We start from the raw sequence: 11,831 nt of genomic DNA, 5'->3' as shown, positions 1-11,831 counted from the left end.
ACACACACTAGTGAGTTTCCATGTCGAAATCTAATGCTAATATACTAAACTCTACATATAGTGAAATGCCAATTTATGTTCTAATATTGGATTTTATATTGATTGGTTACACTTTTTCTGAAATGATGAAATTCTACAAGTTATGCGATTAATACAACTTTGGTATATTAATTTTCCAGATTTAGTATTATAAATTTAAGGGTGTTTTAACACATTTAAATGTGTTTCGCATTCCTAAAAATGTAAAATATTATCAAATAGTTTATAAAAATTGTTAAACCTTCTATTTTTCATTCTAAATACAATAGAGGTTTTCCAGAAAATTTTCCTTGAATTTTTGATATGGTTAACTATTTTCCAAATTTTTAAGCCTTTATAACAACATAAATTCACGAAAAATACCATTGAAAGGATAAAAATTCTCAAACTTTTTATTTTACTGTTATTACACATTACTAAGCTGGGAAAAATATAAAAATGGATTTCCAAGCTGTTTGATTATATTTTATGATTTTTGAGCATTTATTCCAATAAAAATTGGAATAAATAGGAAACAGTTTCCAAAATTACCCAAACTTTTTATTTAACTGTTATTATACATAAATAGGCTGGAAAAAATATAAAAGATATTTTTCAGTGGGTATTTCTATTTTTCATTGTTTTATCCCCTTAAATAATCATTAATTGAAGAATAAATAATAAACAGTTAAAATAAATTACCAATTTTTTTTTAACATCATTTACATTGTAAGTAATCTAGGAAAAATACCAAAAGTGGTTTTCATATTGTATAATCCGGTTTTGGGTATTTATGTGTATTTAAGTGTATTTAACCTTAGAAAATAGGAGAAAATTAGTTTACAGTAGAGAAAAATCCTCAAAATTTGTACGTAACCTCCTACTATACAACATGATGTTCTGGTAAAATTTCACGAATTTTGGATAATCACAACTATTTTTCCTATTTTTAGGCCATTATAATTACCAAAAATTGGGAAAAATAGGAAGGCATAATGAAAAATTCCGAAATATTTTTCTGAGTCTAACACCACAGTTTAGAGCTGCGAAAATTGTTAGATACAATTTTCACACTCTCTAAAGTGGTTTTGTGATTTATTGTACCCAAACAAAAAGAAAATCGAAAATCATATTAAACAGCAACAAAAATTGATGAAATTTAATTAGGGGTCATTATTCACCATAGGGGTCATCCGCGAATTGATTCCGTATTTATAGACCTCTGGAAGTATTTTATGTGATTTATGCCGTTGTTTTCTTGCAATAATTTTAATAAATCAAAGAAATGATAAAAACTCTTGATATTTTCCAGATGTTCATATTACCTTAATGGAAATTTGGAAAAATTTTGGTTTGAACTGAAAAGAACTTTTAGATATTTTTATAGACAAAATCGTTTACATGCACTATTAACAATGTACTTTGATCATCAAGCTCATTAGCTTGGTGTTCATCACATGCATCACGGTTTGAAGACCATGCATGGACATATGTTTGTCATAGTGATGTTTTTAAAAGAAATACTTGAAATCATAAGGTGTTTGAACCTTCAAAACTTGTAAAAATCCGAACTTTAGTGTTTGACATAGGTTTTGGTCCTTGGATTTCACCATTAAACAACATGCATGTTGTTCTTGGGTGAAACCCTACCACCATCATCATCAAACTCGACATTCATGAACATGTTCATGAATGTTCATAAAGAATGGTGTAAAAGGAAGAGAAATACAAGAAAAACCTTTTAAAAATAAGAAGAAAAGTATGGAAAAGTGAAAGATTTCCGTGTCTACCTTGAAGATTAGTCTTGGAGGATGAAGATTTGAGTGTGGAGAGGTGTTCTTGGCTGATGATTTTCGTGAGTTAGAGAGAGAGAAAGAGAGTTTGAGTGTTAGAAGGGTGGAGTGTGAGAGAGAGTGAAGAGAGAAGTGGAAGAGTGGGGATTAGATCTTAATGATTGAAGTGTGGGGAAGAGAGAAGGCATGGGGAGAGGGTGGCCGGATTTTTGAGTGGATTAAAGGCCCTCTCTCTCCTAAAATTCAAATTAAATAAATTCCCTCTTCATTTTTATAAAACCCAAGAATTTTTATAAAAATTCTTCTTTATGTAATTCTTGATTTATTTAAAAATCTTTGTTTTTAACTAATAAATTATTATTAATGTATGATAATTAAAATTTTCCATTTCATTGATTAAAATCCATAATTTGATTAATAAAAAATTTGATATTAGGAAGTTTATAGCCAAATTTTATAAAGTTTTTAAGCTTTAAGGTTTATAAATTTGGATTTTTGGCTCTTTAGGGTTTTTGGAACATTGTTTGATATTCACCATCATATTGAAATGTAATTAGAATATTTTAATTTATTTTTAGGGTTTTATACCGTTTTTCAATTGTAATAAAGTTTGAAGTTTCATTCTAATTATGGTATTAACATTTCCTATTGTAGTTAAGCAACTTACTAGAATCGTAAGAGTCAAGTATATTAGTCCTAGATCTTAGTTGGAGCCTAGTTTATGCAAGATTTTTGACCTAATTTATACTACTAGGCCATGACATGTTGCGCATGAATGGTTTTTATAAAGATGCATGAGTCCGAGAATGACCTGAATTTGACAGTTGTCACATCAGGCATCCCAGAATTGTCTGACAATATGTATGTTATGTGTTATGTGGTATGTGGTATGATAGGGGAACTCACTAAGCTTCGTGCTTACAATTTTCAGTTTTGTTTCAAGTACCTCTTCATCGAAGGGGAAGGAGCCGGCACGGTAGCAGCGCATCACACATACACACAGGATTTCGCACTTTGAGATTCATGGGATTGTACTCTGATTTTATTACTATTCGATGTTATGATTTTGAAACATGATTGTTATGGTTTTATGGATTTCTATGATATCGATAATGTTTTCAGTAAACGATTTTATAAGTTACTTATTTAAAAATGAAATTTTTGGACTCGAAATTTGAGATGTTACATGTTGGTATCAGAGCCTTGGTTTGAGGGATTCGGACACACCTTCGGGGGTGTCTGCACTCAAATCGAGGGGTTGAAAGATTTTTCACAAGAGAAATGTTTTTTTTTAAATTAAAGTGAGTCCCTTGTCAAATACTTACTGACAATAGGTACAAAAATTCTGGAACTTATGATTGTTGCCATTTTGAATTTGAGCCCCTTGTCAAATACCTACACACGGTACCAAATTCATATCGGTTCAAATCTAGAAAAGAATCCATATGCTAATTTGTACTCAAATCCAGAATATTTCGATTATCAGAAAGTTGATGAAAACTACTTCAGATTAATTTTCTCGAGTTTATGATTGAGGTGGAGATTGTTGAGCAGTTATACTAGGAGTTCTGAAGAGACAATAGAGGACTGAACGACGCTGGCAAGGAAACGATGAGTCAATGATGAATGGAGACGAATCGATAGGGAAGCCAAAGAAAATATGAGAGGGATTTGATTCAGCATAGGGTAAATTAGGGCTTTGTGAAAGAAATCGGTGGGAATGAAAATAAAAAGAGGGAACGAGAAAAGAAGAAAAGCGTGGAATGAAAATATGAGGCGTCAATTTTCTGCTAGTGATTTGCGAGGGCCTGACCTATGATTTTTAGCAATCCATCGTTATTCCCTCGCTAAGAGGTTTTAGTTTGAGATGGATTAACGATGAAATGTTTATGTCGAGAAATTATTAGCAATCAGTCGATGATCCCTTGTTAATACCTCTTTAAAATTATATAAGTATGTTGGCCGAAATATTCGTGCATTGCATCATTGATCCCTTGGTGAGTCGTCGCTGATTAGCTATGATAGAATCTGTAGCTGATTCCATAGCTAAAGATCAAATTTCTAGTAATGAACCCCATAAAATAGTGTGGTCAAAATCTAAAAGGACGAAGGTTTATTTTACATCTGGTTTTTCGAAATTAATATCAACTAGAAAGGTTACCGCCGCTACACGGGGGGCAGAAGCTTTCAATGTTGTTTCTGAATCGATAAATATGACAGACGTAGAAAGTGCAAGGATGAAAAGCCTGGACTTTGCCCCAGACCATTTTTTTTCATGTTTTTATGAAAAAATGTAAAAGTTTTAGCTGCAAGGATCAGAAGTGTCAAAACGGCTAAAGAATTAAAGGGGTACGAATTAACAAATTTTTAGAGAATGGTTCAAAGTTGTCAAATCGTTAAATTTTTTTGGCCAAACGTTAAATATTAAAAGGTTCCTAAAAAGTGTAAAAATATTGATTGTAATGACCAAAAATATCAAAATAGGTAAAGAATGAGAAGCAAAGTACAGGGACCAATTCTACCAAAAAAATGATAAGTTTACTATTCCTAACATTCTATTTAATATATATAAGGAATAAATGCAAATTGTAAGTATAGTGTGATTGTATGACTAAATTGTGTTCATTAGATTAAAGATAATTGAGGGTTATGATCAATAATGGCATAATGATAATTAAGTGGAAAAAAATTAATTTCTTTCAATATTAAGAGCTCCAGAAGAGTAAATTTGAGGTTATGGTTTTAAACAAATTAGGAATGAAAGATTTGAAGGATATATGTTACGTTATAATTTGATTTTAATTTATTTCAATTGTACTTAACATTTTTAAAGAATATAGTATGTTAAATGAATCTACAACATTCAATTTTAATGTGATTTCAATTGCGCTGAGTATTGGTTTCGCATATAATTCTTTAAGAATACAAAGATATATTATATCACATTTTAAAGAATTTGAACCATTCTTTTACACGGTACTCACAAAATGTATATCAAATTTATAGATTACATTCTTTGAGAATAAAATAGATAACTTGTATAAGAAATTCCAGCCAATGATAACTTTCAATTATTGAGAATACAAGCATTCTTGAAGTTGGATTTAAGAAAAATCGATATAAAGGTCCGAAAAATTCAAGAATTCAAGTATTATTGAAGAATTGAAGAATAAAAATAGATTTGCAGGTTTGTAACACCACGACCTTTGTATACAATCAAAAAATTCTTGAAGAATTCAAGCATTCTTCAAGAATGCTTGAAGAATACAATTAATCTCTTTGAAGATACTTATACGCTTCTTCCCTGTATCTTTATAGTATTTTTTTTTTGTATAATATACAACATTCTCGAAGAATAAATTAATTGTTTTGAAAATTAACTATTCAGGTCAATTTCCGTGGAGATTGATTTACCCGTTTTCCATGTCACAATTAAATTCCATTCTTGAAGAATAATTGTTCTCTCGTTGTCTCTCTTTTTTGTTATGCAACTTTTGCTATCGAAAATTTTTGTCTACGTTGAACTTCTGGAATTAAATCATCAAATTCAAAACGTCATCGCTCTTTCCCAACCTAAAAAATTATAATCAACAAAATTCAACTTCTATGCTTGACAACGTGAAGCAGTAAAGATGATTTAAGATCACAAATATAGTTTAAAAAGAGGATAAATTTATATAAAATTTGTAATTGAAACCATGATTTAAGGAAAATATATGAGTTCATTTTTTGGTAATATTTATATGTAAACTTCCAAAATTAACTTTTTTTTATTAATTATTTATTGTTTTTCTAAATTTTCATTGGTCACACATTCACACAATAATTAAGGTTTATAAATGAAGCTATATATATATATATATATATATATATATATATATATATATATATATATATATATATATATATATATATATATATATATATATCAGTGTTGCAGAAATCGGTCTAATCGGCCGATTAATCGCTAATCGGACCTCCACCGATGAGATTTATTGCTAATCGGTCACTGTAATCGGGTTTGGTCAATACAGGTTAAATTCAGAATTAATCGGACCTAATCGGGTCTGATCTGACTTAATCAGACCTAATCGGGTTTGGTTAAAGCAGGTCAAAGTCGGGCCTAATTAGACCTAATCGGCCCTAATCGTCGATTAATCGCTTTTTTGTAGGATTAAAATTAGATTTATAAATTTTTGAATAATTTTTTTAGTCATTAATAGTCCTCGATTAATCTCCCGATTAATCTCCGCCTAACCGATTAATTCCTAATCGCTAGTCCACCGATTAACGATTTTTGCAACCATGATATATATATATATATATATATATATATATATATATATATATATATATATATATATATATATATATATATATATATATATATATGCATTCTTTATTTATCAAATAAAGAGCATTATTATGACCCATGAATAAACTATTAAATAAATGAAAACTGTTATTATGTATGAAACTAAATAGTTATACTTTTATTGTATCGATGAAAAGTTAATAAAAAGGAAAATCAAAGTTAATCTTAAAAATCCGATTTGATAAACATAAGTTTAAACGGATTTATCCTATTATCCACTTTACTAGCTAAAGTTTTAAACTAAAAGATAATAAAATTAATACAACCATATTTCATGGAACAAGAATAACAAATAAATACTAGTTTTCTATTAAAGGACATAAATAATAAACAAAACTTTAAAAAATTACAAATAAAAGAGCCTATAATGGATTAGTTGTTTTATTATCATTAGATAAAATCCATTTTAATTCCCACTATCGTTTATTTGTAACGGAAAAATATGATGATCACTGGATAACTATTATATGGATTTAATGCTTGGTTTGTAATTCAAATCCAGTTGCGATAAGATTTGAGCGCAAAATATTCGGAAAAGATACCCAAAAGAAATACAGATACTGGATTGGTTTATTCATCTATAAATACAATTTTCCTAATCTCCTCAACTTGTCATTTAATCTTTTACTCATTGATAAGCATCAACGATGGCAGGAGGTACTGGAATCGGTTCCGGTAACAGAAAAGCTTACCCCGGAAATCTCACACTCAACGTTTTCATCACATGTATGGTGGCGGCCTGCGGTGGTCTGATTTTCGGATACGATATCGGGATTTCAGGTTTAACACTGATCATCACTTTTTCTATCCTTTAATTAAGAGAAGATCGAAATCTAATCATCCTGTCTATAATTTTCAGGTGGAGTGACATCTATGTCGCCGTTCTTGAAGGAATTCTTCCCAGCGGTTTACGAGAAGGAATCTAAACTCGTTGCTTCGAGCAACCAATACTGCAAGTTCAACAGTACCACATTGACCATGTTCACATCTTCGTTATACTTGGCTGCATTGGTGGCTTCATGGTTTGCTTCCGTCATAACCAGGTCTTGTGGTCGGAAAATATCCATGCTTATCGGCGGCTGTGTTTTCTGCGCCGGAGCACTCCTCAATGCCTTTGCTCAAAACGTTCTAATGCTTATTATCGGTCGTATTCTTCTTGGTATTGGTATCGGGTTTGCTAATCAGGTAATCTTTTTTTTTTTTTTTTTTTTTTTTTTTTTTTTTTTTTGTTTAATCGCATTCCTTTATGTTATGTAAAGATTTGATCTTGATGTGTATATCATATCGTCATGTTCTTGTAGTCTGTGCCTCTATATCTCTCCGAGATGGCTCCTTACAAGTATCGTGGTGCTCTCAACATGATGTTTCAACTATCTATCACCATCGGAATTCTAATCGCCAACGCAGTCAACTACGCATTTGCCCAAATCAAGGGCGGATGGGGGTGGCGTTTGAGTTTGGGAGGTGCTATTGTTCCTGCCATAATCTTTATCGTTGGCTCTCTTTTTCTTCCAGATACCCCAAACTCACTTATCGAACGTGGAAAGGTCACAGAAGCCAAAGCAATGTTACTCAAAATCCGTGGTGTAGAAAGTGTCGATGAAGAGTTTAACGATATGATTGCAGCTAGCGAGGAATCAAAAAAGATTAAACACCCATGGTTTAATCTTCTTCGTAGAAAGTATAGACCACAGTTAACTTTCGCTATCCTCATCCCACTTTTCCAACAACTCACTGGAATGAACGTGTTCATGTTCTATGCCCCCGTTTTATTCAAAACAATGGGGTTTGGAGATAACGCTTCACTCTTTTCTGCCCTAATCACTGGCATCGTTAACACGTTAGCAACTTTTGTCTCAATCTTTACTGTCGATAAATTTGGAAGAAGGGTTTTGTTCATTCAGGGTGGAATTCAAATGTTTATAATGCAGGTAATAACAATCTCATATTATTTTAGGGTTTTGGTAACGATTATGAACAACTGGTTATAATATTTAATCGATCTTTATGTATAGGTGGTTATTACGGTTGCAATCGCATTGAAGTTTGGGTTACAAGGAAACCCTGGTGAGCTTGAAATGTGGTATTCTGTTCTTGTGGTCGTAGCCATTTGCATATACATTGCAGGGTTTGCATGGTCATGGGGTCCGTTGGGTTGGCTCGTACCCAGTGAAATCTTCCCTCTTGAGATCCGATCAGCTGCACAAAGTGTTAATGTTTCCGTCAACATGATCTTTACCTTTTTTGTTGCTCAAATCTTTCTTCAGATGTTGTGTGACCTCAGGTCATAACTTACTTTAATTTTATATCTCAATATATTATCTAACTTTTATATCTAATATACATGCATGGGTGTTTAATTTTCAGGTTTGGGTTGTTTATTTTCTTTATGTTCTGGGTGGTGATCATGACTGGTTTCATCTACAAATATTTGCCGGAGACAAAGGGAATTCCCATCGAAGAGATGGCCGGAGTTTGGAAAGAGCACCCGGTTTGGAAAAGATTTGTTCCGGTGGTTGACGAAGAACTGGCTCCGGTGGGTGATAATAAAGAAAAGGAAGATAAAGAGAAAAATATAAGTTAGAGGGCTTTTACGATTATAGTTCTTAGTACAATTATATTTAGGAATTTGTTATTAGCGTTTTAGGGTTTCATGGTTTTAATTTAGTTTTTTTCTTAGTTTTATATTAGGTCTATCAATTGTTTTTTTAAGAGCTATCAAGCGTTACTTTTTATAATTAGGTTAATAGTATTTTTTTTATGGTTCTATTAGAAAATTTTTGTTACGTATTTAAGAAAACCAAGTTAAATCCCTTGAATTTTAACTTTAAATTAGCCAACAAATTAATTTCACCACAAGAAAAAAGGCCATTACCGGCGACAAAAGTCGCCGGTAAAAGTTCCAAATGTCGCCGGTACTGATAATAGCGGCGACGCGTCGCCGGTACTGACTCGTCGCTATTGATCAGTTTGTCGCCGCTAAAGATAATAGTCGCCGCTATTAGTATGTCGCCGCTACTGACAATTGTCGCCGCTAATAATGTTGTCGCCGGGAATGACATATGTCGCCAGTAATAGTGTCGCCGGCAAAAGTGTCGCCGGTAATGATAACTGTCGGTAAAAGTGTCGCCGGTAATTTGTTTTCAATTTTTTTTTTTAAATAACGACTTTCGTTGCCGGTGATAATATCGCAGGTAAAAGTGTTGCCGGTGATAATATCGCAGGTAAAAGTGTCGCCGGTAATAACAATATTCGATTAAATATCAAAACCAATAGTGTCGACGCTAATTACAAAACAAACATCCTATTAAATATCAAACATAATAGTGTCAAACAAACATCCTATTACAAACAAACATCCAATATACAATTAAATATCAAAAGTCATACTATCCGAGTAGCAAAACAACAAAATTTTTACATTCTACTAAGTAGCAAAACGAGACAACATATGCAAATAAAACCCATTCTTTACATACCCTCATTGCTGTTCACCATTTTTTTGCAACCATTCATTTCTCCGAATGTTTAGAATTCTCAAGTCCACTCGTGCATTTGATGTGTCTTTGCTTTTATCGTTCATTAGGAGAGTACCTAACAAACTCTCATCCACATTTTTCTGGACATGCATGACATCTATGTTGTGTTTCAACTGTAGAGAAGACCAATACTCTAGTTCGAAGAAAATGCTTCGCTTCGACCAGTTCAACTCATAATCTTGCCGCTTTGGCTCCCCGCCTCCATGCTCAGGATGTTTACCCGGTTTACGAGTTAGTAGACGACCTAGTTGCTCTTGTATGTCATCATTATTAAAGTGTCTCGGAGCGGGTCTTGTCTCTTCCATCCCATTAAAGTCCAACCTCTTTCTTAACGGATCATTAGCATCTAGGAAACGACGATGACCGATGTATACGACTTTGTTTGTTGCACGGTACGAAGGAGTATCTTCATTGCAAGTAGCACATGCTCTATACCCTTGCCCACTCCAACCCGATAAACTACTACGAGCTGGCCAATCGTTTATTGTCCACAACAACATAGCTCTCATCGTGAAGAATGTGTTTGTCGCCGCATCTTTAATACGTACGCCTGAGTTCCACAAATGTTTAAGCTCTTCCACCAACGGTCTAAGGAAAACATCCATATCCTTACCTGGAGCTTTCGGTCCTGGAATCAACAAAGTCAACATGAATGATGACTCTTTCATACAAAGCCAGGGTGGCAGATTGTATGTGGTGAGTATGACCGGCCATGTGCTATGTGGATTACACATGTTTCCAAATGGATTGAAACCGTCAGCTGAAAGACCTAGGCGTACGTTACGGGGTTCACTCGAGAAGTCGGGGTATTTTTTATCAAAATCTTGCCAATGTTCCCCATCAACAGGATGAATCATCACACCATCTTCTGAACGTCTGGTACTATGCCAAATCATATTTTTGGCAGTGTGCCTCGAACAATATAAACGTCGTAGTCTAGGGGTCACAGGAAAGTACCGTAACACCTTATGAGGTACTTTCTTACCCTTGGTGTTTTTATCGATCCATCGGCTCTCTTTACAAACGGGACAAACTTGCAATGAATCATGTTCTTTCCAAAAGAGACAACAATCGTTTTTACACACATGTATCGACTCATACCCCAGGCCAATAGACTTTAGTTTCTTCTTGGCTAGATAATGTGAAAGGGGAACCTTGTTGCCTTTGGGAAATGCTAATTGCAAGAGCTCAAGGAGTTGATCAAATGAACTATCAGTCCATTTGTTGTTCACCTTGATATGCATTAACTTTGCTAGAAACTCAAGGGAAGAAAAGATGCAACCAGTATACAATTGAGTTTCCATTTCTTCCAACAACTGTGCAAAATCATCATCCACACCGCTACCCCTTGTATTCGAGGTTCCTTCATCGAGGTTGGTATCATTTTCTCTCGACTCCCACATCACATCATCGATTAAATCGGCCATTTCGTTACTTGGCAAGACGACGGGAGGAATAAAAGATTCACCATGATAGATCCAAATTTTGTACGCCTTACTGAAACCATTTATAAATATATGGCGTTCAACTACAGTCGGGTACTTGAAGTAACGGTTATCACATTTTTCACACGCACATCTGATTTTACCATTACTATCAACGTGCAACTTCGACTTCTCAATAAAAGCTTTGAGTCCTGCTTGGAACTCGGGATGGTTTCGATATGGATTAGTAGTCCAGCTTTTATCAATAGACATGATGTTGCTGAAACATAATTTTGGGTTTAGAGTTTAGTATACAGAATTAGCATTGTTTTTTTTCAATCCACATTTTTTTACATCTAAAATAATACAAAAATTAAGTAATAAAGAAATGAAAAAAATAAATTAAAAATTTTTATTTATGCATTTTTTTAATTAATTTTAATTAAAATTACTTGTAAGTTAGCTTGGGTAAAAACTAGAAGCTTTCTAGTTTTTGTATATAAGTTTTTAAACAATTTTATAGTTTTTTTTTGTGTTTTTTTTTCAATTTATAAAAATAATGTATTTTTTTTTCAATTATAGCATCCTACTTATAAGAAAACCACATACTTTTACATACGTATTATGTTGTTGTGTTGTATTTTTTACCGTCGAGATTAAAATGTATATAAGTTTTTAAAGA

At 32.8% G+C, this 11,831-nt stretch overlaps 2 protein-coding genes across 2 annotated transcripts; one reads left to right on the top strand and one right to left on the bottom strand.

The window, feature by feature from the left end:
* The first annotated feature begins 6,827 nt into the window (after positions 1 to 6,827).
* Positions 6,828 to 8,874, top strand: LOC145000761 (sugar carrier protein C-like). Its single transcript, XM_078960033.1, has 5 exons — positions 6,828 to 6,966; positions 7,046 to 7,371; positions 7,488 to 8,117; positions 8,202 to 8,470; positions 8,554 to 8,874. The coding sequence occupies exons 1-5, from the start codon at positions 6,834 to 6,836 to the stop codon at positions 8,768 to 8,770; spliced, it is 1,575 nt and encodes a 524-aa protein (XP_078816159.1). The 5' UTR covers positions 6,828 to 6,833; the 3' UTR covers positions 8,771 to 8,874.
* A 793-nt stretch (positions 8,875 to 9,667) lies between these two features.
* Positions 9,668 to 11,422, bottom strand: LOC145002277 (uncharacterized). The gene has a single exon (XM_078961576.1). It carries the CDS (start codon positions 11,420 to 11,422, stop codon positions 9,668 to 9,670), a length of 1,755 nt encoding a protein of 584 aa, XP_078817702.1.
* Positions 11,423 to 11,831: the final 409 nt, after the last annotated feature.

This window comes from Lactuca saligna, chromosome 6, assembly GCF_052625555.1.
Source record: "Lactuca saligna cultivar CGN05327 chromosome 6, ASM5262555v1, whole genome shotgun sequence".
NCBI lineage: Eukaryota > Viridiplantae > Streptophyta > Magnoliopsida > Asterales > Asteraceae > Lactuca > Lactuca saligna.
Note: the sequence above shows the minus strand (reverse complement) of the source record. Positions and strands in the feature narration are given on the sequence as shown.